General features: G+C 34.7%; 1 protein-coding gene across 1 annotated transcript; it reads right to left on the minus strand.

Moving 5' to 3' along the window:
* Positions 1–760: 760 nt before the first annotated feature.
* On the minus strand, positions 761–22,462 carry LOC148270626 (aryl hydrocarbon receptor nuclear translocator homolog). Its single transcript, XM_088242340.1, has 2 exons — positions 22,306–22,462; positions 761–1,007 (listed from the first exon to the last, which is right to left on the minus strand). The coding sequence occupies exons 1-2, from the start codon at positions 22,421–22,423 to the stop codon at positions 802–804; spliced, it is 324 nt and encodes a 107-aa protein (XP_088098466.1). The 5' UTR covers positions 22,424–22,462; the 3' UTR covers positions 761–801.
* Between the last annotated feature and the right edge of the window lie 464 nt (positions 22,463–22,926).

Genomic DNA, 22,926 nt, shown 5'->3' on the forward strand with positions numbered 1-22,926 from the left:
CCTCCATGCGTTAATTTTTATTTTATTTAAACGTTTTTTATAAATATTTATTTATTTATTTACAGACCCGCTCGGCTCATTTAGTTACGATAAAACGCATTTCTTTTTTTTAAATAAGAAACATCAATTCGGCTAAAAATAATGTGAAAGTCCGTATTCGTGATCAAATGGTCAGCGCATTTGCATACCATGCAAGAGGTCTGAGGTTTGATTCCAGACGTGGTTGACATGAAACAGTCATTTAAAAAGATGTTTCCACGCTATTTTTTTATTTATTTATTTTTGAAACCAACACAGTCGTAGAAATAAACAATACATAAAGAATAACAACAAATAACAAGACCAATTATGGGTTTCATATAGGAACAAATATAAAAAAACAAAACGTACAGTAATATTTCATAGTCCTTGGACAGGCAAGACTGATCATTTTATGTAACAAGAAAAAACAAGATACTCTGCGGTTGGTGTACCAATGCAGTGCCTTATGAAAAGGTTTATTTTATCTTCTGAACAGACACATTTAGCATAATACATTTGGTAGATAAATTTGTAAAAAAAATGAGATGTTTAAAACCAAAATTTGACAACCAAAATCATGATAATAATACTTTCGTAAAAAAATTGTAAGCATTTTAGGAAAGAAGATTTAATCTTAACAGAATAAAAATTCATAAAGCAAGAAATGGCTATTTCATGTTTTTAATCGTATTATTATTCCTAGAAGTGTAATCATACAAAAAAACGAAAATAGGAAAAGGGCAGTCGTTATCTGGTAGCGTGCCATGCAGCCACAGGCAGCTACACGAGACGCGACCGCATATCGGGCATCGGGCCCGAGCTCGGGTCGGGGCGAGACGGGAAGGGTACGGGACGATTAGCATCTCCGGCCGCAGACGGAGATCGGGAGGTGATACTCGTATGGCGGAGGTTCCGAGAAGACCGACCGCGGTTCGTTCCGAGTTCCGAGTTCTGATAGGCTCGAGAGGATAATCGCGGAGAAATGCCTGCGCATCAAATAAAGTTGCAATTATTTGTATTGCATTGATATTATTTGAAAATCAGGAAAATATTCCGTAAAAAAAAAAACCTTTTTCCATAGGTTTTGTTCAGTATACAATACTAAGTTTAAGGAGATTAACTATATATATATATATAGTACTATTAGGCGTGTTGTCTAGATGTTTATTGAAATTTATGTTTATGTAATAATTTTTATTTGTATTGTATTGTATTCAATATGGCGGCCTCCGTGGTGTAGTGGTCAAGATGCTTGACTCACGCACGGGAGGTTCCGGGTTCGATTCCCGGTGAGAACACAAAAATTAAAATGTGATTTTTCTCAAGCCTGGGTGCTCTGTGATGTAATTCACCACTGTAATTAGGCCACCTGGCCTGTTGTGGTGCAAAAAAAAAATGTAAAAAAATGTAAAAATGCAGCTTGACTGGTACTATAATACTAAATAAGTATATTTTTTAACTCTTCCTTCCTTTTCTTATTCTCTCTACATGAATCCCTGTCCTAATCCCGCCCCGTTTAATACAGTATATGTTTATTTATTTTCTTTAATTTCTTTTTTTAAAATGTAATCATTATAGGTGTGTGTATAATGCAATTGTATACTTTTTCTTTAATTACTTTGTATAATTTGTGGAAACTTATTGTTGTTCCGAGTCCATGCAATATTTCTAAATATTTACTATAAATACGTAGAACTATTAAATAAATAAATAGATAATCGCGAGAAATAAAAAAAAACGTTATTTCTACCTCAGAAAGAATGATTTCATCCCAACGACTCCACAATTACTAAACCACACGCACCGGTTGATTCCGCAGCGCGGACTAGAGGTTTATTCGGATGTTATTGGAACTAGGAGGTAATGCGATACTAAATCATTAACTCTTATACATTATATACGTGGGTTTTAGTGGAGTGATTAGCGAAGATTAAATTGACTATTATTTACGTTTCGCAACGATTGCTCCTTAACGACGCGTGAATTAAATCCGAGAAAGGTTTACCCAAAAAGATCAGAAACGAGGAGGCTCGCAACAGGGAAAGCATGTTGAATTAAGGACACCTGTTTCGCCCCTGTTCCTTCTATCATTTATTTACGAAAAAATATATTACGAAGCTTATACGGCGGGCGGAAGGACGTGACAACAGCGGAATATTAAACGAAAGAAAATTATTAACGATGCACCAAAACTAGAGGACGAACTTCATAGACATAATTTCCTAGAAGAGCGTGCCATAAAATCTATTATTATTGCCGTAGAATTTTTCAGGAGAATTAACATTTAAAACACGTCGAAATAGAACTGAAAAATGTACATAAAAATGCCATCAAGATGCGGTCACGTGCGCCAGCCCGTGGGAACAACTTTTAATAAATTTACGAATTTACCCTTTTGTGCAGGTAATAACATTACAATGGCGGGGAACTTGGATGAGATTTCGACTCTGTGCCTTTTTTAGCGGAGGCGGTGGTAGAAGTTCATTAACTCGGCAAATGTGAATATTACTACCCTGAACCGAAGACGTTCGGTGAACGTAGGATATCCATTTACTTCTCTCATACGCGGCGTGACGAAACGCCGAGTCGACGTCCTGAGCAGTCCGACGGGGGATTGAGACGTTTCTCCGACGCCGACGGATGGCCGCGAAAGGCCGCGAGAGGCCGCGATGGACCGGGTTGACTGACAGTGGCACAGGCGGTAACCTTTACTGCACCCGGGACATTCGCGTTCGACGGGAAAACGTTCGTCCAATTAAAATGGAATGAAAGTCATTGCGAGTTAAGGATCAAAATTACCATAAATTAAAACTCCCGATTGAGATATCTCCGCAACACGCGAGAATATGCATAATTCGATCTTCTTCTTCTTAATGTCGGTAGAATTACAATCGATTCATTAAGTAGCAAGCAGCTTAAATCGCCTTTAACTCCATAATACAGTCAAAGACTAAATTTAAAAAAACAATAGCGAGATCAACAAAGTTATTTGATTAGGCTTTCCATAATTGTTTGCATTATTTGGTAATAAATGCACACGTGTACAAAGAGAAATAGAAAAGAAAGGGAAATAATTCACAAATTCTTGGTGTATTTACAAATTTAAAAAAAATAAATAAAATCTAATAGGTGTCGTACATTGATAATTTAATATGTATTATGATTTTACATACTTCAACAACGTGTTTCGCGTGGTGACAAAAATATATTTTATACAATTTTGTATTCGTAAGGGAATTCTCCCTTTGCGGATGATTGACAGGCCCGAATCGAAAATTTCCCAGATTCATATTTGGCCGTTTCGCGTGACATCAATATATTATGCATACTACGTAGGTATTTGTTGTATAGGTATGAAAAAAATATATGCAATAAGCGATGCCACCGCAATAGCCGCAGCTACAGGGCATCCGGCCGGCTGCGGCTGCGGCTGGCGGCTTCCCGCGTGATGTCTCCATTGTTTGGTAAAGGATAGCGACTGGCGACTGCGAAGCCGTGTCACAATTTCAGGGTTGCGAAACGATAATAGTCATAGTTTTATTCACATTATACTCAATTATTTATTTGAGATACATCTTACATATACTTATAAGATGTCCGATTTGTATGGGGCTTGGCGCTTTTTGCTACCATACAAGAAGCATTTCGTCGTAGCCCCTTGGAAATGTGTTTTTCACAAAAAAATTCAGGAAAAACAAAAAACATCGCAGAAATGTAAGAACATTGTTTTTTTTAGTGGATAGTTAAATTGTCACAAATCTAAATTGGACTTTTTCATATTTGGCCATCAAAGTTTTATCACGAGTTTTTGCTTTTTTTTTTTTCATAATCTTATTTTTTATATTTATGTTTTTAAGATAATTCGATTTTTAAACCTGTATCTATATAATTACGGAGTGTTGTGCTATCACCCAGAAAGCTCTAAAGTTTACCACCAAAACGCAAAATGCCTGTTGTGCGATTTGGGTCATTTATAATGCAAAATCCATGCGAGTCTTTGTTTTATAGAAAAATATAACCGATTTAAATAACATTTTTGCAATATACAACAAAATTTCGAGATTTCCGATTTGTGAACCTTTTGAATTTAAGCAGATATATTTATTGGACCTACATATTGACTTGTTATACCACGAAACGCGTGAATTTTAATAATGTACCTGTCATGTAAAAACCGTCTGGGCGTATAATAAATAAAAATAATCCTGCCTTCGTGTGAGATATGAATAATCGATCATAGGTGGATATAGTGCGTTCGAATGTTTAATAAGACTATGCTAATGTGTTAGTGTCTGTCGGTGAACCAAGTTAAAATACATGTTTTTCTTGTAACCCTGCACATTTGAATGATTTATATGAAAACATTATGTTACCCACATATAAGCAAAATTTATTAAAGATTTGAATAGAATATACACATGTAGATTGTAATTGACGTGGATATAAATTAAGTGGTTGGGTCGCTTTTCGGAACACTAATGTGTTGACTAATTTTGCATTTCTTTTTGTAAAAAAAAAACAAATACGTTTAGAAGTGTCAGATTTAATTTTAAAACGTTTAAAACTGCACATCTTTGGTAGGTTCAATGAACCTTAGTTCCATTTTATTATGTACCTACGTGTTTTTACATGCTGTATTGTAATACGATATTTCGTAGCAACATGGTATATAAGTGATTACAAGCTCTATTAAACAGAAGATATTTTTAAAAGGTAACAACTGACAACCATGAAATTAGTTGATTAACTGCTAAGGTAGTGAACTCATGTTGATTCAAGATGCACGAAGCCAAATTTATAAACTGCGACGCAAGACAAAATGATTGTGGGGAATGGGGGAGATTTATGATCAATTAATCGCCGTGAATAATATTTAATACACGTGCATTGATATCGATACAGTTATAATAGACAGGTGGAAGAATTATACATTTTGATTTGAACATAAGGTATATCTCTATTAAAGAACGTATATAATTAGAGAAGATCCGCAAAAACTGAAACAAAATTTATCCCGGACACAAATATTATGTATAATTTTGGATTCTCTGGATAAATTAGAATAATACGTATTTTTTTAAATATGTAGGTACGTCATTACTATCTACGTATTTTTTTTAATATGTAGGTACGTCATTACTATCTACGTATTTTTTTTAATATGTAGGTACGTCATTAATATCTACTGTCAAGTCACCCATATGAACGTACATAGGTATTATTGGAGCACTTCTCAGAATCAGGTTAATTACAAATAGTGAACGCATCGTAACTTATGTATTAAATCTCAATCCTAACTGCCATCACGTGGTTTCCTTAGTGGGTATCTTGTACATAGATTCTTCGGCAATATGCAAAATACTAAGGCAGGACTGGCAAATAGGTAAATCGAGATTTTCAACTGGCAATGTAATGTGGATTTATTTGTTGAATGTGAACTCTCCTCGATAAATGTACCGGTTAAGATTATAAATATTATAATGGCTCGATCATTTTCCGAGAAGCTCGCGAGTCTTGGGTAATGACGGCTTACAATCTCACAATGTAATGTATGCATAATTAACACTAGATTGTTTGCAATGAAGCCGATAAATGTGCATGATTATATGCGCACCGTGATTAGAATAATTGCAATGGATCCGTATTCCGACGTTTATCGTGCCGTCCGGCGTCCCCTCGGCAGAGTTCCCCGTATGATTATGAGACGATCGCTTTCCTCTTTCTGAGAATCCCTTCAGCGGTATCTACAGTTGAAGCCACATTTATCAAAATAATTAGCCCCTTTTCGTGTTATCTGGTTAACGGTGCCATATTAACGTATATTTACTGAAATTAAATAGGCACCGTAACTATAGCAATATCAAGAATAAAAAATAATAATGCGCGTAGATTTTCGCATGAAATTAGCATAGACCTTGGCTCATTTCACATAATAGAATGTTTGCAAAATACTATGCAACCGACGGCCAAATAGCTTCGCTGAATGTTATAAAGACACAATAATGCCAGCATTATGCACAAAAAGTAGGTACTTAATGCTTTTTTGCTAAATAATTAACGCGGCACTGCGACTTCATGCCAAGAGTTAAGTTACACAAAGAGAGGACATAAATTATTCTTTCGGCTGCAAAAAGACTGGGGCTAGTTAGGTACTTCATTTTAAACAAGTGAATGGGAGGCGGTGTGGGGAACGCGGCGGGGGCGGAGGAGGGGGGCGAGGGCGAGGGGCTGTCCGAGTGCCCCTTCAGACTGAGAATCTCCCTGAAAATTAAAAACTGAGTGAAAAGGCGGAAAGGGTGGCAGAAGGAAAGATAAGGGTTGGCGGGATGTTCTCCGCCGAATTAATTTATGCGACAATTAGAGCAAATTTTAAGAAAAAAAAAGAGTAAAAACTTTTATTCCTCTTTTGCATTTGTAGAAAAACGAAAAGGCAACGAAAATTCTTAAATTAAGCACTGCCAATGTACCTACCATAGTGCTCGGAAAGATTACTTCGTGTTATATCCTCGATAAACCAATTGTAATATGTGTTTAAAAATACCAAATAAACGCCGTTCTGCGCACTGAAACTGAAAGACCTTTAATAATGTATCGATTGGTCTTATTTATTTATTAAACACTCTATATACATATAAGGGCGGGCATGCCACCTCAAGACATTTACTTGCTACCTACCCAAACCGTTCAGTTTGAGAAAATTACAAGTACATGGACATATTCTAGGTTACAGAATCTTATAATTTTATACAAAAATTAAATAAAAACCTACACTATACTACGAAGAGTGGAGAGGGGGTGGGAAGGAAAGAAAAGGGAGACACTGAAATATTTAGATAGTGACATTTCAATCTTAAATCAGTTCAAAAATACCGTAATAGTTCTGAGATTCAACATTGTACATTTGAGTTAAGCTAATATTTTAATTCAGTGTTGCATTATATTATAAATTAAAGACTACAGTAATTATAACTGTTTAGTTAACAGGTACAGGGGATAAATAGCAAATAGAACATGCTAATATATATCCAGCGAGCCAATATCCGAGCATGGGAAAACGGCTCGAACATGATTTGGTCCGCAATAATTCATCTCACCAGATAGCGATCTCGACCTTAACACAACTCGGAACGGAGAACCATCGACACGGTGTTAATAAAACAGACGATGCTGCGCAGATACGGAGGTAAGTATGTGCTAAAGTAAAGGCTTATTAGTATAGAAAATAGAGAATGGTAGCTTATTAGTCGGGGAGGGACTCGAGTCGCACCGAGCCGATTCAAGATTCAATGGAACCACTTTTAGTGCGAGAGATTAGCGATAAATTCGTGTTAAACGCACCTCCTTCGTTGTATACAGATAAACGGGTACTGCGGTTTTACTTAGAAATTTGGTATCGTGATTTTACAAACTACCGCGAAGATTATCGCTTCAGATTTCGTTTCTAGAATTATGACGAAAGCATCAAGATTAATAAGTGCCTACATACAAACTAATAGCTTAAATAATATTAATGTACGTACCTATGAAGTATTTAATAAAATAACATATCCGTTTATCGATTGCGCATATGCATCGTGGGAACATAAAGCTACTAAGTGTTTTAGGGTTGAGGTCGGGTCACGTGTAATGACTATATTGGTGTACAATGAAGTGTAACCAATTAAATAGTATAAATTATAAATGTTCGGTAAAGATTTACAATTAAAATTACACCACACGCACGTCGCGGCGTAACAACGCACCGGTAGTGATTAGTGATAGACAGAAACAAAGTTTTCAGCTGAAACCGAATTAAATTTTCTAAAACCGAAAATTATTTCAATAAGTAAAAAGTCATCTTAAAACGCCCAAAATTAGGCGTTTTTATTGTTAAACCTTACGAGTTCATTAAAATAAGTGATAGAGAAAATGCACAATGAAATAAAAGGCATAACTTTAATTGTTCGTTGTTACGTTATACATACAGGGTGTTCTTTAAACCCTGTCACATCCGAAACCACAATGATCAGTATGGGTAAGAAGACATATTAGCATATTTAAAAAAGTATTTGGAACAAAGAAAATTTTCAAAAATAAAATATTAAAAAAAACAAATGGTTGCTTACTTCTGCAGGAGAGAAGTGAGGGGAGCGCGGCGCAGTATCAGACTTACCCCTCCCCCTGCTCGTTTCTTCCCTGCAGAAGTAAGCAACCATTTGCTTTTTTTGATATTTTATTTTTTTAAATATTATTATTTCTAAAAAAAATATTTTAATATGCCAATATATCTTCTTGCTCATACTGATCATCGTGGTTTCGGATGTGACAGGGTTTAATGAACACCCTGTATAACTTATATGTAACAGTTCTTCAGTGTACACTATCGGAACTTAAATTTATTAACTATAAAGGAATTACCAAAATATAAACATAAAAGACTTGAGAACTAACGAGAACTTAGGGTTAAGAGCCATAAGATGCACCCGAGTACAGACGAACGTAATCCGACACATCCCGACAACAAGTTTCGGCCGAACCCGAAACCGGGGCTGAAACTCGTTTCATTGGACGAAACTGGTCGAAACCGAAACTTCGGTCGGTCACTACGCGCCAGTTCACAAGTCTCGAATACGAAGGAAGGGTTACAGGTGAAAATTTGTGTGGACAAGTTACGGGAAACAAAGGCGATGTCTGTAGGACCTACAGTCGAGTATGCACGTGTATACAGTACACCTAGTCACGACATCGCACCGTATGTGGAATACTAAACTGGGGGCTCGGGACCAGGAACCGGCCACCAGCGCCAGCGCGAGTACCTGCCTTCGTACGGCAGGAGAGGCCTTCCGCCGCGGCGACAGCGCGAGACGGGAGACACCTAACAAAGCGGTGTGACATCGGTCCGTCCGCAGAGCTATGTTTAAAAGGTAACCATTTATCATCGCCTATTATTTGGTAAATTAGTCGTGGGGAAAACCAAAATTAATTCATAAAAAAAATACACAGATAAAAAAAATAAATAATAATACTTGCTGAAAACGATTATTGTTTGAGTCAAAAATGAAATAGGCAAGTGACAAAACCTTGGTGCGAAGTAGACTCGAGAGTGGCTCGATGATTTGGGGGCCACATGAACTGAAGTACTCTCTTATGATAGAGAAAATCCAAAAGAAGTTTCTGAGATATCTCTACATGAGAGAGTGCGGGTATTATCCTTGGCTCTACCCGACCGAGTTTCTCCAGGGTATGCTTGGCTACAACAGTTTAGAGACTAGAAGGAATGTGTATTTGACCACACATTTTTATCGATTGTTGCGCGGTATGATCGATAATTCTGAAATTATGATGAGCATTGGTTTGTATGTTCCTGATAATTACCTAAGACAGCGTCAGCATAGATTGTTTCATATTCCGATATTCAGGACCAACCTGCCTATGGTTATGCCTGTTGGAAGAGCTACCGCTATGTTGAACAACATCGCTCTGGATATTGATCTGTTCCATGTATCCGAAGGGGTTTTCCGGAGCAGGATTCTTCGACTCCTTTGACACGAGTCTCTTTCGTGTATTTTTTTTCCTTTTTTATAATATGTACGTATTGAATATATTTTTGTAATGTATATGTTATATTTAAAATAAATAAAAAATTGAATTGAATTGAATTGAAAAAAAGTTGAAATAAAATTGATGATTTTGCATATTCATTTATCTCAGTTTTTTTTATGAATATTTATAAAAATTAACATTTTATTTGATTATCACATAATTAAATACAATCTTACAGGTAAGTTATAAACTCTCGCCTTCCCGACAGTAGCCAGGCTCTTTATAGACCTGGGCTCAGATGGGGAGATTTGGCAAAATTTAAATTCTCGCCTTCCGCACAGTAGCCAGGCTCTTTATAGACCCAGGCTCGGAGGGCGAGAACTTAACGGGGACCCGTCACAAAAGATCTAGAATAGCACTGACCCCCACCTCTAAGAATAATAATAAGTTATGTTTAAACAATTTAAAATGTTCTATCAACAGGATTTTTCTTTTTTAAAGAAAAAAAAAATATTAACGTTCTTATAATTTACCTAAATATTTTAATTTTGGTGGCCATTTTCAACGAGTCGTAAATAACTCACGATTAGAAAATGGAAATCAAGTATACAGCAATTAAGTTCTACAATTCACTTTCTAATGACTTAAAAAATATACAAAATATATACACATTTAAAAACACCTTAAAAAATTGTTCGAACGACCCATGTGACGAGTAATATGTGATGTTAATTTTATCAACTTCATCATACCAGCACTTTTGCTGATTGGTAATATTTTGTACAAATAAAATATGTAATGTAATGTAATATAATATGTAATGTAAGTTAGGGTAGAGTGGGCTTTGAACCACGGTTCTCTGATCCGTGAATCCGAAACACTAGCCACGGGACCATAATCCGATTTGAACCACAACCCGGTTCTATTTACTATAAAACAATACTATTGCAGCGAGAGTTTTTAAAACTGTAAATGATAAAAAAATACACAATACGAGTAAAATTCAACATCATCATCATTCCCTCTCCGCACCTGATGGTTCATGGGGCACTGCATTGGTACACCAATCGCAGCGTATCTTGATCATTTTTGTTACATAAAAGTAAGATGATCAGTCTTACGCTTCAGATACCAGTCCAGGGCCTACGAAATATTCTGGAGTGAAAACACCAATTTAAATCAATATTTCACTTCAACCATGTCGGGAATCGAACCTCTTGCACGGTAGGGCAAACACGCTGACCATTGCTGATCAAAAAAAATACGTCACGTATTTATTTATTAATTCAAAATAACACTAGTTTAAATATTAATGAACTTATTAAGGCTTTTTAGGCTGTGCCCGTGTCAAGCCATAATAATTCAAAATAAAAAATACATAGTCAAATTGATTAGATTAAATTATAATGACATGTGTTGCAATGTAATAACAATCCAGAAAAACAAGGTATAAATAATAAAACTCTAAGGAATAAAATGTAAAAAAATAATAATCATAATCAGTTGTTTAGCAGTATAAGGGTTAAAATAATTATTATACAAATTTAGATTCGTACATAATCAAATCTAAAAATAATAATATCATTGAAATCAACAAAATAAATAGTATAATAGTAAAATATATTAGTGTTGAAAAAAATAAAAATAATAGTATCATTGAAATCAATAGAAAAATAATACATGTATAAAAACTAGATAATACGCTCTATACTTTAGTAAGAAATAGGAGTAATAAATAATATGTCAAATAAGAGTAAGTACTAAATTAAATAATACAAAAATACACAATGAAAAAACATAAAAATTTCAAGATATATAAAATCAAATAAAAGTTAAAGTATGGAAGGAAAGCAGATTTGTCAATTTTTGCTAATTGTTAATCTCGAACTTTAAAAAAATTGACAACCTCGTCCCTATCGATATGCCCACATAGATCCTAAAACTGCGGTATCATTTGCTGATTTTCATCTAGGATGTTTTGTTTTCAACTGAAAAGAGATTCGATAAAAGCCTGACAAAATCTAAGCGAGTTTTTCTTCAACCTATAAAATAAATACAGTAATCAAGAAAGCTCGTTCCCCAAAATAACGGAATCGGAATGCAAAGGATAGTAGTACGAGTGTAGTTTGCAGGTATCCAAAGTGATTATCTCTTTCGAGATGATTTTGGGTGTAATGACTACTACTTGACCGCCCACGAAACGTACTCGCTCCAGCAACAAGAATGCCGACAGAGGCGATACCATAACCACTCATCTACAATAATAATAGGGTGCATTTTCTTGCTCTATAAAAAGAACTATGATTAAATTATACGAGATAAGAAGGTATAGCACGAAACATTTTGAAAAATTTGTTCCAGAAGTAATTAAATGTGATTCAATTTTACGAAAACGGTGGTAAAATCAAAGCACTTATTTAATTTCGATACATGTCGATATTAGAAGCAAACTTAGTAATCTCCATTGAAGGAGTTAGTACTGACGTATTTGCAAAAAACCTTGAAAAAAAGAATTGTAAGATTTCTAATTATGCTTCACCAACTCAATGAAGAATGCTTAGTTTGCAGCGTTAAATTGGATAATTGAAATCTGTGTTTGCAAGATTTAGAGACGGTTTTGAATTACGCTATTATTTAGGTAGGTAGGTTTTAATGTATAGTTTATTAATCTTTTTTTTTTGTATAGTTAAAGTTTTTATGTATAGTTTTTTAATAAATTAACTTAATTTAGTTCTATTTGGCCTTTAAAATAATGGAAAATACAAAATAACGTTGGACTAATATTTAAAAGATTGATATTTTTTATCAATTAACACACAATGTACGGTTAAAATATTGTTTAATCATTTAAAAATTAAAGGTGTGAGAAAACGATTCAATACAAGGATTCTCCAGGTGCACAATCGCATGTGTTTATCACGTCGATTACAAGTCCTTAACACTAATAATCTACAAGAAATGTTTATCGAGTCGGTAATTGCCGACAAGTGCAACCATTGTGATTGAGCTGCAGGGATTGCTTAGAAAAATTCATCTTTTAAATCGGGGGAACTTAAACATAATGTATTTATGATACAAAGAATGTTTAGTAGCAGCGAATTTTCCACCATAATGAGATCCTCGTAGATTCGTGTCTAAAGTACGCGAGGGAGGAGAGAGGAGAGAGAGAGGAGAGCCGAGCTAATATAGGAATACAGGAAATCAGATACCGGCTGACATGCTTACTGCATTAGGACGCCGAGGAAAACTACAGCGCTAATTTATTTTATTTATTACGGGGGAGGTTTCGCGTTGTTTGTGACGCGATTGGGGAAAAATCGGCAACGAAAACAGAGCGAGTAATGTCTTCTTTTTTTAAATACTCCAAACTACATTCAATTTGCTGATACCCAGGACAAATTCAAGAAAGAATGATTTTTTCTATAGAGCATGTCATTATTACAATACCGTTCTCTCCGGTCACGCAGACATTTTTCATCTCTCCCATACTAAATTAATAGAAGATTCCTTATACGCGTTGATAATACGCCTGTTTAATTATATAAGAATGTCATTAAAAATTATGTTTTGTACCTTCGTCAATATTTTTTACATAATTTGTTTTTTTTTCTTCTTGTTTTGAAAATACAATTCTAAATGTACTTATTTACTATGAACATATTTTATTACTATTATTTTTTTTTAAAACTTTATTTTTATTTATTAATTAGTAGCATTTCTTAGTTTTGAAATGAATTTCAATTAATTACTGGGTTTTTATTTTTACAATTCAAGTTTCCATATACCCTTATCTTCTATATGAATTATACGTATATATAACTGTTGTTTTTTTTCCAAAATGAATAAATAAATTAACAATTCTATTTTAGTGTCTAGTGACTGACCGAAGTTTCGGTTTCGGACGAAAATCGTCCGAAACTTTAGCTCAACCGAAACCTGCTGTCAGGATGTGTCGAATTAAGTTTGTCTGTACTCGGGTGTATCTTAGGGCTCGTGACTCTCAAGTTCTCGTGAGTTCTAAAATCTTTTAAATGTATATAATTCCTTAATAGTTAATAAGTTTAAGTTCCGATAGCGTGCACTGAAGAACTGTTACATATAAGTTATATGTATGACGTAACAACGAACCATTGAATAAGTACCTTTTATTTCATTATGCATTTTATTTTACACTTATTTTAATGAACTCGTACAGTTTAACAAAAATAACGTCTAATTTTGGACGTTTTTAAGTTACTTTTAATTTATTTAAACAAGTTTCGGTTTCGGCCGAAACTAGAACAGAAGCCATAATTCGTTTTCGGTTTCAGTTGAAAGTTTTATTTCAGTCGGTCACTAGTGGCCTCTACAATAATTCTGCATACCTAACCGGTTGTAGTGGCAATGGTTAAATTCTTAAAAAATAAATTGGAAATGTCCAGGACTTGTATTACAATGAAACGAAAAAAAGTAATTCACCGATGTTAATCAATAACTCCACGTGGACAAATCAACCATATCGTCACCCTAGCTTGTAAAACTCGTAAGTCTATAAATGTTCTCATTTGGGCATTTTCTGTCAAGTCTTCAAATAATACATGCGTATGTTAAACTTGTATAATCGTGAGGTTTTTTTTTCTAAATATCAAAAAAACAACTTCGCCACAGAAGTAAAAACTGTTTTTTCTCTCCCCTAAAAAAAATAAGTTAATGATTTACGCGTTTTATAAGTTAAGCCGACGATATGTTTTACAAGTTAAGATGTCGTTCCGGTGTGCCATTTTTGTTTAAATCGCCCTAACAGAATTTTACACATAAATATGTATTTTTTTATTGGTTTTAAAAATAAATTCGGCGCACAAGGGTAAGGTATTAAGTATAATTTAATTAAAAACATTTAAAAAATTTGAGCAAAATATTACTTTTATAAAACATAAGGAAACTACGTTTGGATCTTATTTTAAACGAAAAAAGGAATATTGAAATGAAATTGAATAAGAACTTAAAATTCAGTATTTAGTTATAAAGATAGCTGGATGTCATGCAATAACATTATTTCCTAGCAGACAGGTTCGTAAATAATGTAGCGTACTAAAAACGTTAACATTTTAATTTGTAAAAAAAAACTCGACAATAAAGATACATCATAATATTACGTACCATAAATCGCTGAAGGAAAACAAAGCGAGTTGTATCATATTTATATGGCGAGGGAGAGTGGGAAACGCGTGCTTCGTACTGCAATATACTGAATATACGGGGCTGGGGAATGTTCCTTCGCGTATTATTGGCCGTGGAAATGTTTTCGGGAATTTCATGAAAGTCATATAAACAGGTTAGGGCGCGTTTTTTCCCGTTATTTTTTTCAACCCCTTTGTTCAAATCCAACACTGAACATACATGTTGCGCAAAAAAATATCACTAAATATTTTTTAAGGATGCAGGTATAAGTATATTTTCGGCAATGTTCTAAGAACTGAAAACTAAGAATAAAAAAAAAAAGATATAAATCAATATAAAACTTATAATAAAAATACGTATATAGTTTTATTCCACTTTTATTTATAAATTTTTACCAGTGCCAAATTTTTGCCAGTCTGACGATGTCGGTCACGACGAAACCCGGTCACTGGTAAAAATTTATAAATAAAAAATAAAAGTGGAATAAAACTATATACGTATTTTTATTATTATAATTAACAATGCAGTTCCATCAAGAAATGTCAGTAGAAAAACTAAAAAAAAAAACTCAACATATCAATATAAAATTGTTTTCGGGCGTGGCCTAGTAGGTGCGTGAAATAATTTAATCGGGTGAATCTCTTCACAACAATACAGGTTTCAGCTCTTTTACTTCACCGCAATCAACAGATGGAAGAATTGCAGAAATATGCATGTTCATACATGGGTAAATTGTGGCCACTTAAATCAGCCAATCGACAGGTCGTAAGTCCTGAAAATGCCTGGACTTCCATATTTCCTTCTCTAAAATACTGTTCATCTCTGTTGTATTTTTTTAATATCAGTTAATGTTTCTCAAAACTCCTCCGTCTATAAATGAGATCCTACATTTGAATGACGCAGTTTAATCGACGAAAATGACTAAATTGTGTAACTTTCAGTTCTTTCCTCTCGCGAGGGCATTTAACGACTATCTACCGTCTTTTATGTCGTTTAATTATCAAAGTCGGTTGACATTGAATAATATCACAGAACAAGCACGGAACATTAACACAAGTTATATGTTCAAACAAAATAATTCAAAGGCAATACTAATAAAAGCAGTATAATTTCAACGTTTATGGCTAATAATAGTGAAATCAATTATGGTTCCTCGTGTGAAGGTAGAGGCCACGGTGCCGGGTCGCTTTACTCCGGAGTGTAAATTACGGTTTAATTTAGTACCCCGATAAAACGGTTTATTCTTCCCGGTACTATTTTATGAGCCGATGATGCTTGACTCTCAACAGTTTGAATTATTGTCCATCTTGAGTTCATGTGTGGGTACAGTATACCTACACAATATGAATGCAACGTGATCAAACTTCATAGTGCTATTTAACACACAATATATTATGTTTCGTGTTAAATTTCATCACTATGGAAAACCAATCTAATATTGTTCTTCTGCGAATGGTGGGTACCTGCATACTATATAATATTATGCACTGCTTGATTACGTAAGGCTCGTTCTGTTGCATTGTCAGTCGTTCCAAACAATCGTATGCAGAAATCGGCTTCTCCACTGAAAAGTATTTTTCAATGGATATCACGCTGTGTACCCACTCACGCGTGCATATTCCTATTCTGATTGGGTGTTTCGATAGCAGTTAGTAAGGCCTTTAGCATTTCTCAGTAACCATTTTTAAAACGATAAAAATGACCAGGCGCGCCTTTGTCAATGAATTAACCGTTTTTTTTTTCAAATGGCGATCGTGAAATGAATGACAAACAGTAGGACGATATGTACATCTTGCATATGTTAGTGCATAAATGACAGACGACCCCGACATCGGTAGGTTCTCCGCATAATGGACTGCGGAATATTACAATATCGCGTTCGACAAAGCTAACCAAACACCAACCACAAAAGAAAATGACCAATCGATAGTTATAATATTTATTTATTAAACAATTTTAACGCCTGAAAGGTTTTTACAGAAATAAATGAAAGTGGACATATTACAAGATTGATGTTATTTCATCCATATTTATAAAAGTAGATAAAAATGTAGATCAATATTTTTTTTACATTTCGATAAGACACATTATAAAACAACAAGTTTTAACTTTGTGAACTACTTAATTTAATCTGTGTAGTAAGAAATAACAATAAAAAGACGGTTTATTTTATTTCAAATGCCTATGTAAATTAAATCTATTACAATATGTACAAAAATTACACCAGGACCACTATTCTAAATTTCGAAAATTACCACAAAAATGTTACTTATGTACATAGTATAGTATCCTTTACATGTGGACAATGCAGTTCCGTGAACAGCCTCGACTGCGCGGGACAGAACGCTAGGACAATATGACAATAGGACAACGCCTGTGTCATGTTAGATGGAGACTATCCTAACCAGAGGACGCTCCGTATTCATTTTCTAACTCACTAGTTTTATATGGATTCAACAACAACAACAACAAACCATCACGCCGTTTCTCCGTAGGGGTAGGCAGAGAGGATAGAACGCCATAACACTCTATCTTGGCATACAGACCTCGCTTCCTCTACATTCATACATCTTATCATGCACGCACGCCGATTATTCCTACTTTTGACATGTCCATCTTCAAGTATTTGATGGACTTGATCGTGCCATGTCTTTCTCGGTCTTCCTCGTTTTCTGCATCCATCAACATTTGCATCGTAGATCCTTTTAGCCGCTCTCCTGGTTATTAAATATGCATACTTATTTATACAATAAATTTATAAAATAAAATAAATACGAAAATTCGGCCGCAGTTCACACGTGAGCGCCGCGAAAATGAATACACGACGGCGTTTATTACGAGCGAGTTCACGAAAGCTACAATTTTTTTCGAGACATTGCATAACTATTTATAAACTATTAAGCGCGTTGTCTAGATGTTTATTAAAATGAATGTTTACGTAATAATTTTATTTTTAGTATTCTTTAATATTGTGCATGCTCTCACTTTCCATAATGTTGTATTCCAACTCAACACAGGGCTCATGGCAACATTTTTTTATTTTTTTTGTAATATGCATGTTTGTATGAATAAATAAATTTTATACCAGGATAAATTGTGATTGTTAAAGAACGAACATAAGAATAAAGGGGATTTTTTCTGCCGCCATTTTCGGCAGAAAAAATGTGCGGGAGCGACTAGTTCACGTCGAGCAAATCGCTATAGTCACAAGGTCCTGTCCGAGCGCGGTCACACGAGGACAATGCGGCCGCGGGCGGTAACCGTTGTTCCGCGGAGATAGCCTGTCCGTCTATATCGTTTATTTATGTTTTGTTCAACAAATTGCTGTTGACACGTTGGTCGAGTCCTAGGACGGAACAATATTGATAGATCTTCAAGGCACCAACGGTGGTTTATTAGATCATGTTTAGTTTTATAACAAACACTCATTAATTCACTAATTCCCCTTTCCGCACCTAATAGTGCATAGGACACTGAATTGGTACGCAATCGAAGATTATCTTGATTTAAAAAAAGTTACATGAAGGTAATATTATATGAAGTGAGGGACTATGAAATATTCTAGTGTAAAAATACCCATTTAAATAAATATTTCATGTCAACCATCTCGGGAATCGAACCAGAGAGCTCTTACGGCCTCGTCGTGGCGTAATTGTCAATAACAAACACTAGTCAATGAAATTTCCCCTTACCGAAACTTACAGGCTTGTAAAGAAGTAGCTACAAAAAACATACATTATAATAGATTGTTATAATAGATTACAATCTGTGCTAGATCCCTTAAGAAGTAATTAAGATTGAAATATTACAAGAAAATAAAATATTTTCAGGCGTGTCCCAGTATTCAGGTAAAAAAATTCGTTCGGGTGAATCTCACCCGCATCAATAATGGTTTCAGCTCATTCATTTCACATTAATAAACAGAAGGAAGAATTTAAGAAATATGGATGTTCAAACATGCTTCAAATGTTACAGTGTGTAATGTGGCCACTCAAACCAGTCTAGACTTCGAAATTTCCTTACCTTAAATGTTCTTTATCTCTGTTGCAATTTGTTAATGATAGTTTGTTCGTTTTCACGTTTGTGAGTAATGAAAATGATACAAATTGAACGTAGTTATGCAGAAAGCAGCCAGCTATAAAAAAAGCGAATCTTAGATAATAGCACTTTTATGAAAAAAGTTCATTTTCAAATTTACACAACAGTTGCAATTTTTTTTTACTTTGATAAATAAATAGAGACTTAAGACGCAGAAAACAGATAGCCCTAGTAAAACTTTGATGTATGTTGTGTCATTATGTATTGAACATGTTATTGTTTATTTATATTAGAGTACTTGACTGTTAAGAATCACTTAATTTGTTATAATAACTTTAAAAATAATTTAATTATGTGTTAAAGGAATTTTGGCAATTTTTTTAAGTCTGGCTGATCACACAACCTAAAATATACATTAAAATATAAATATACAGCCAGATATAATTTATAATATCGAATGATACCTAATTTAAAATTAAAATGTATGATGTGACATTACTACTACTACTACAACAATCTCGCCATTTTCCCGTAGGGGTAGGCAGAGAAAATGGACCGCCACACACGTCTATCCTGGCATACATTTCTAGCTTCTTCCGCATTAATACATCTTGTCATACATGCCCTTCGGTTTTGCATGCTTTTGACGTCATTCGTGACATTCCGTAATAAAACTTTTTTTTTATTACAGGTTTATTAAATTACTGAATTTATAAAATTAAAATACTAATATATTAATCCACTTTAATTAATTTAAAGGAACTAGATTTCTGGAGGAATTAATCTTCCCATCAGCATGTATACCGTAAGATTTTTCTAGTTCTTTGGTGTTTTCTGCAAATGGAGAAATGCCGTTTTTGTAATCAACATAGAATTGATCTTACTTAATATCTATCTTTTTTTTTATTGTGGACTGGCTGTTTTCAGCAAAACTACGTTCAATTGAACGTAGTTATGCAGATAGCAGCCAGCCATAGAAAAGTAAAACTCAGAAAATAGCACTTTTGTGAAAATGATGAATAATCAAACGTACTCAACATTTGGAATGTTTTTGACTTTTATAAATGATAAACAATTAAAACATTTTTTTTTATATTACAAATTATTAACAAACCTTATTATCTATTTGACCCGTTTTAATGATTTTTCAAGAAACGGAAAAATTTGGTAGTGTAGGGGTATATTCTGCAAATTGAGAAATGTCGTGTTTTTGATTGACACTATTTTCAGGAGGTGATTATTACAGTTTTTTTTACAAAAGCAGTCTGGCTGTTTTTAGAACATAAAATTGACCTTACTTCTCCCGATAATATCAATAAAGCATTTTTTCAAAATTGAGGGACTGGCTGCTTCCTGCATAACTACGTTCAATTATCACTCATTATTGGCAATGGGCGGGTTCGGAGACCAGAGTGGCGATAGTTTACAGTTTGGACGGCCCGAGTGGCTTTCGGTATTGAGTGCCTACCCAACCTGACCTACCGCGGAGATATCTTTATGTTCCTCGTTAATATTAGTTCCGAGTTCCGACTTAAAGGACCGCACCGAGTCTCTCTCGCCCGTAACGGAATATTTTAGTCTCGCCGGTAAATATTATTGTGCGAACGCGTCTCCTTCGCAAGATGAGACTATCTGTGACTCTTCCGATTTTTATAACTTTCTCAGATTATTTTTAGTATGTGTCCGGGCGGACGAAGAATACATATCAATGTGTGAAACGGAAGCTGGCTGCTCTTGGCTAAAAATCCATAAAAACGAAATCACGTGGGGATAAGTCGGCCTTGTACTGTAGTAAGATAAGCTTTTTTTACTTTATTGGAACAAAAAGTATTAGGACTGGATTCAACTCCCTGGAGAGCTGTTTATATTAACATATTACAATTACTTTACAATTTATATTAGCATATTGATAAATCCACCTGGTCCACGAAGAAGTGTAGAAATTGAAAAAAAAATTTCAGGCGTTGCCTAGTATGTAGGTGAAATAATTCAATTAGATTAATCTCACCCGCATAAATAAAGGTTTCAGCTCTTTAACTTCACAAACATCAACAGATTAAAGAATTGAAGGAATATAGATATTCAAATATGGGCAGAATGGAGAATTTTACACAGTGTGTAAGGTGGCCACTTAAACCAGCTATTGACAGGTCATAAGCCCTGTAGATGCCTAGAATTCTTTATTATCTTCTCTTAAATGTTCTTCATCTCTATTGTAATATGTTAAAAAAAAGTATTAGGATACATTCCAATTCGTAAAGGTCCTTTAAAAGTAGGATTTTTAGGAGTAATTCAATATTTTATAGATGCAATTAAAGCCCGTTCGCCTACCATGCTTGAGGTCATGGATTCGTTTCCTGGAAAGGTCGACATGAAATATTGATCAAAAAGCTGGTTCTACACAGCATATGATAAAAACGTAAGGTTTTATCAACTTATCTTCATGTAAAAATACGTTTTTTATCTCATTTTTTTTAAGGGGAGAGGTAGGGGTTTGTAGAAGGGGCGCTAGTACGAGAAATTAAAGATTTACTCCATTTTCAAATTTTAGAAAAATGAATTTTCGGGAAAAAAATATTAGGATTTAAAAAAAGTATACAATGAGAAATGTTCCGCTGAGGTTTCGCGGTCTGGCCCTAAAACACCGCGTATACGCCACACCATTGAAGGAACAATAGTAACACAGGAGAGTGAGTCAGGACCCGGAGTAGACACGAGACATATCTATACGAGTGGTGATAGTCCACAATAGAAGAATGGCTTGTTAACTCGGTTATGAAAAATGCGCCGGCCCATTTATAGAAGACAGAATAGTCTAAAGAACATGGGAATATACACGCGGGATAATAGATTGAGATGTCATACGCATTACAAACTGTGCACGGGCGCAGAGAGAAACAGGTACCCGTCCGAGCATAATAGTCGACTCGGGAGTAAAACTCATTAAAAAAATTAAGTTAACACGTAAAATGACGTGCTTTGTAATTTATTTTGAAAAATGCCAAGCCGATAAAAAAAACTTAACTGATCTTTTCGTATAACGCGAGGTTTATTAAATAACATCGTCACACTCTTAGGCGCATTTCACACGATAAAAAAATAAAATTTGGCTTCGGCCACTTTCATGTTCAATTTATTATCTTCAAATTATTACAACAAATTTTCGTTCAATACTTAGTCTTTATTGAGATCCCAGATACCTAAGTTTAGTCTAAATTTGAAATGGGGTAATCTGCCGGTCTAAAAGTAATTATATTTTGGTTACATAAAACTTTTATGTACATTTTTTAACAGAAACACCTTTAAAAAATATTGTGTTTATCTAATTTGTTTTTTTATTATTGAGCGATTAAAAAAAAAACGTTCGTTTTATAATGGCAAAATCATATGATTTTCTAATTTTGCGAGCGTTTTACCAGTCTACAGCCTTAATAGTAGCGTTCAGCGTTCGGACTACGGTCGGATTGTTGTATTGCCCACTGTCCTGTCCCGCGCGGTCGAGGCGGGACGGGACAGTGGTGCGGGCGCTAATCGGAAGTTAGAAGCATGCAATGCGGTACGGACCTCTGAGCGCCTTCATGTGCGCCACGGCCATGCGCAGGATGGTGAGCTTGTCCGGCTTGCGCGCGAGGGCGCTGCACGTGGGCACCATGTCCGACAGCTCCGTGATGTAAGCGGTCATCTTGTTCCTTCGTCGGCGCTCGATCTCGCAGTGGTTCTCGCGGCTACAACAACAAACATCATATTACATTCAATTTAATTTTTTAATCATAGAGTTTTACGTACATCTGAAAATGCTGAACCATATCTTCATTTTTAATTATTTTTGTTGTATTATACTGTAATAATAATAATGAATCTTAATTAACCATAATCATCATCCTCATTCCCTTTCAGCACCTGATGGTGCATAGGGAACTGCATTGGTAAGCAATCGCAACGTAGCTTGATATTTTTGTTGCATGAAGGAAAGATGATCAGTCTTTGGCTTCAGGTACCAGTCATGGAACTATGAAATATTCTAATGTGGAAACACTCTTTTAAATAAATGTTTCGTATCAACCATGTTGCGAATCGAACCCGAGACTTCTTGCATTATAGGCAAACGCGCTGACCATTACACCACGAGACCGACCATAAAATTAATATCAAATGTGATAAAAACAAAAATAAAACAAAGGTATA

This window comes from Micrasema longulum, unplaced genomic scaffold (genome assembly GCF_059751315.1).
Source record: "Micrasema longulum isolate JH-2025_06_02 unplaced genomic scaffold, ASM5975131v1 h1tg003668l, whole genome shotgun sequence".
In the NCBI taxonomy this organism is placed as follows: domain Eukaryota; kingdom Metazoa; phylum Arthropoda; class Insecta; order Trichoptera; family Brachycentridae; genus Micrasema; species Micrasema longulum.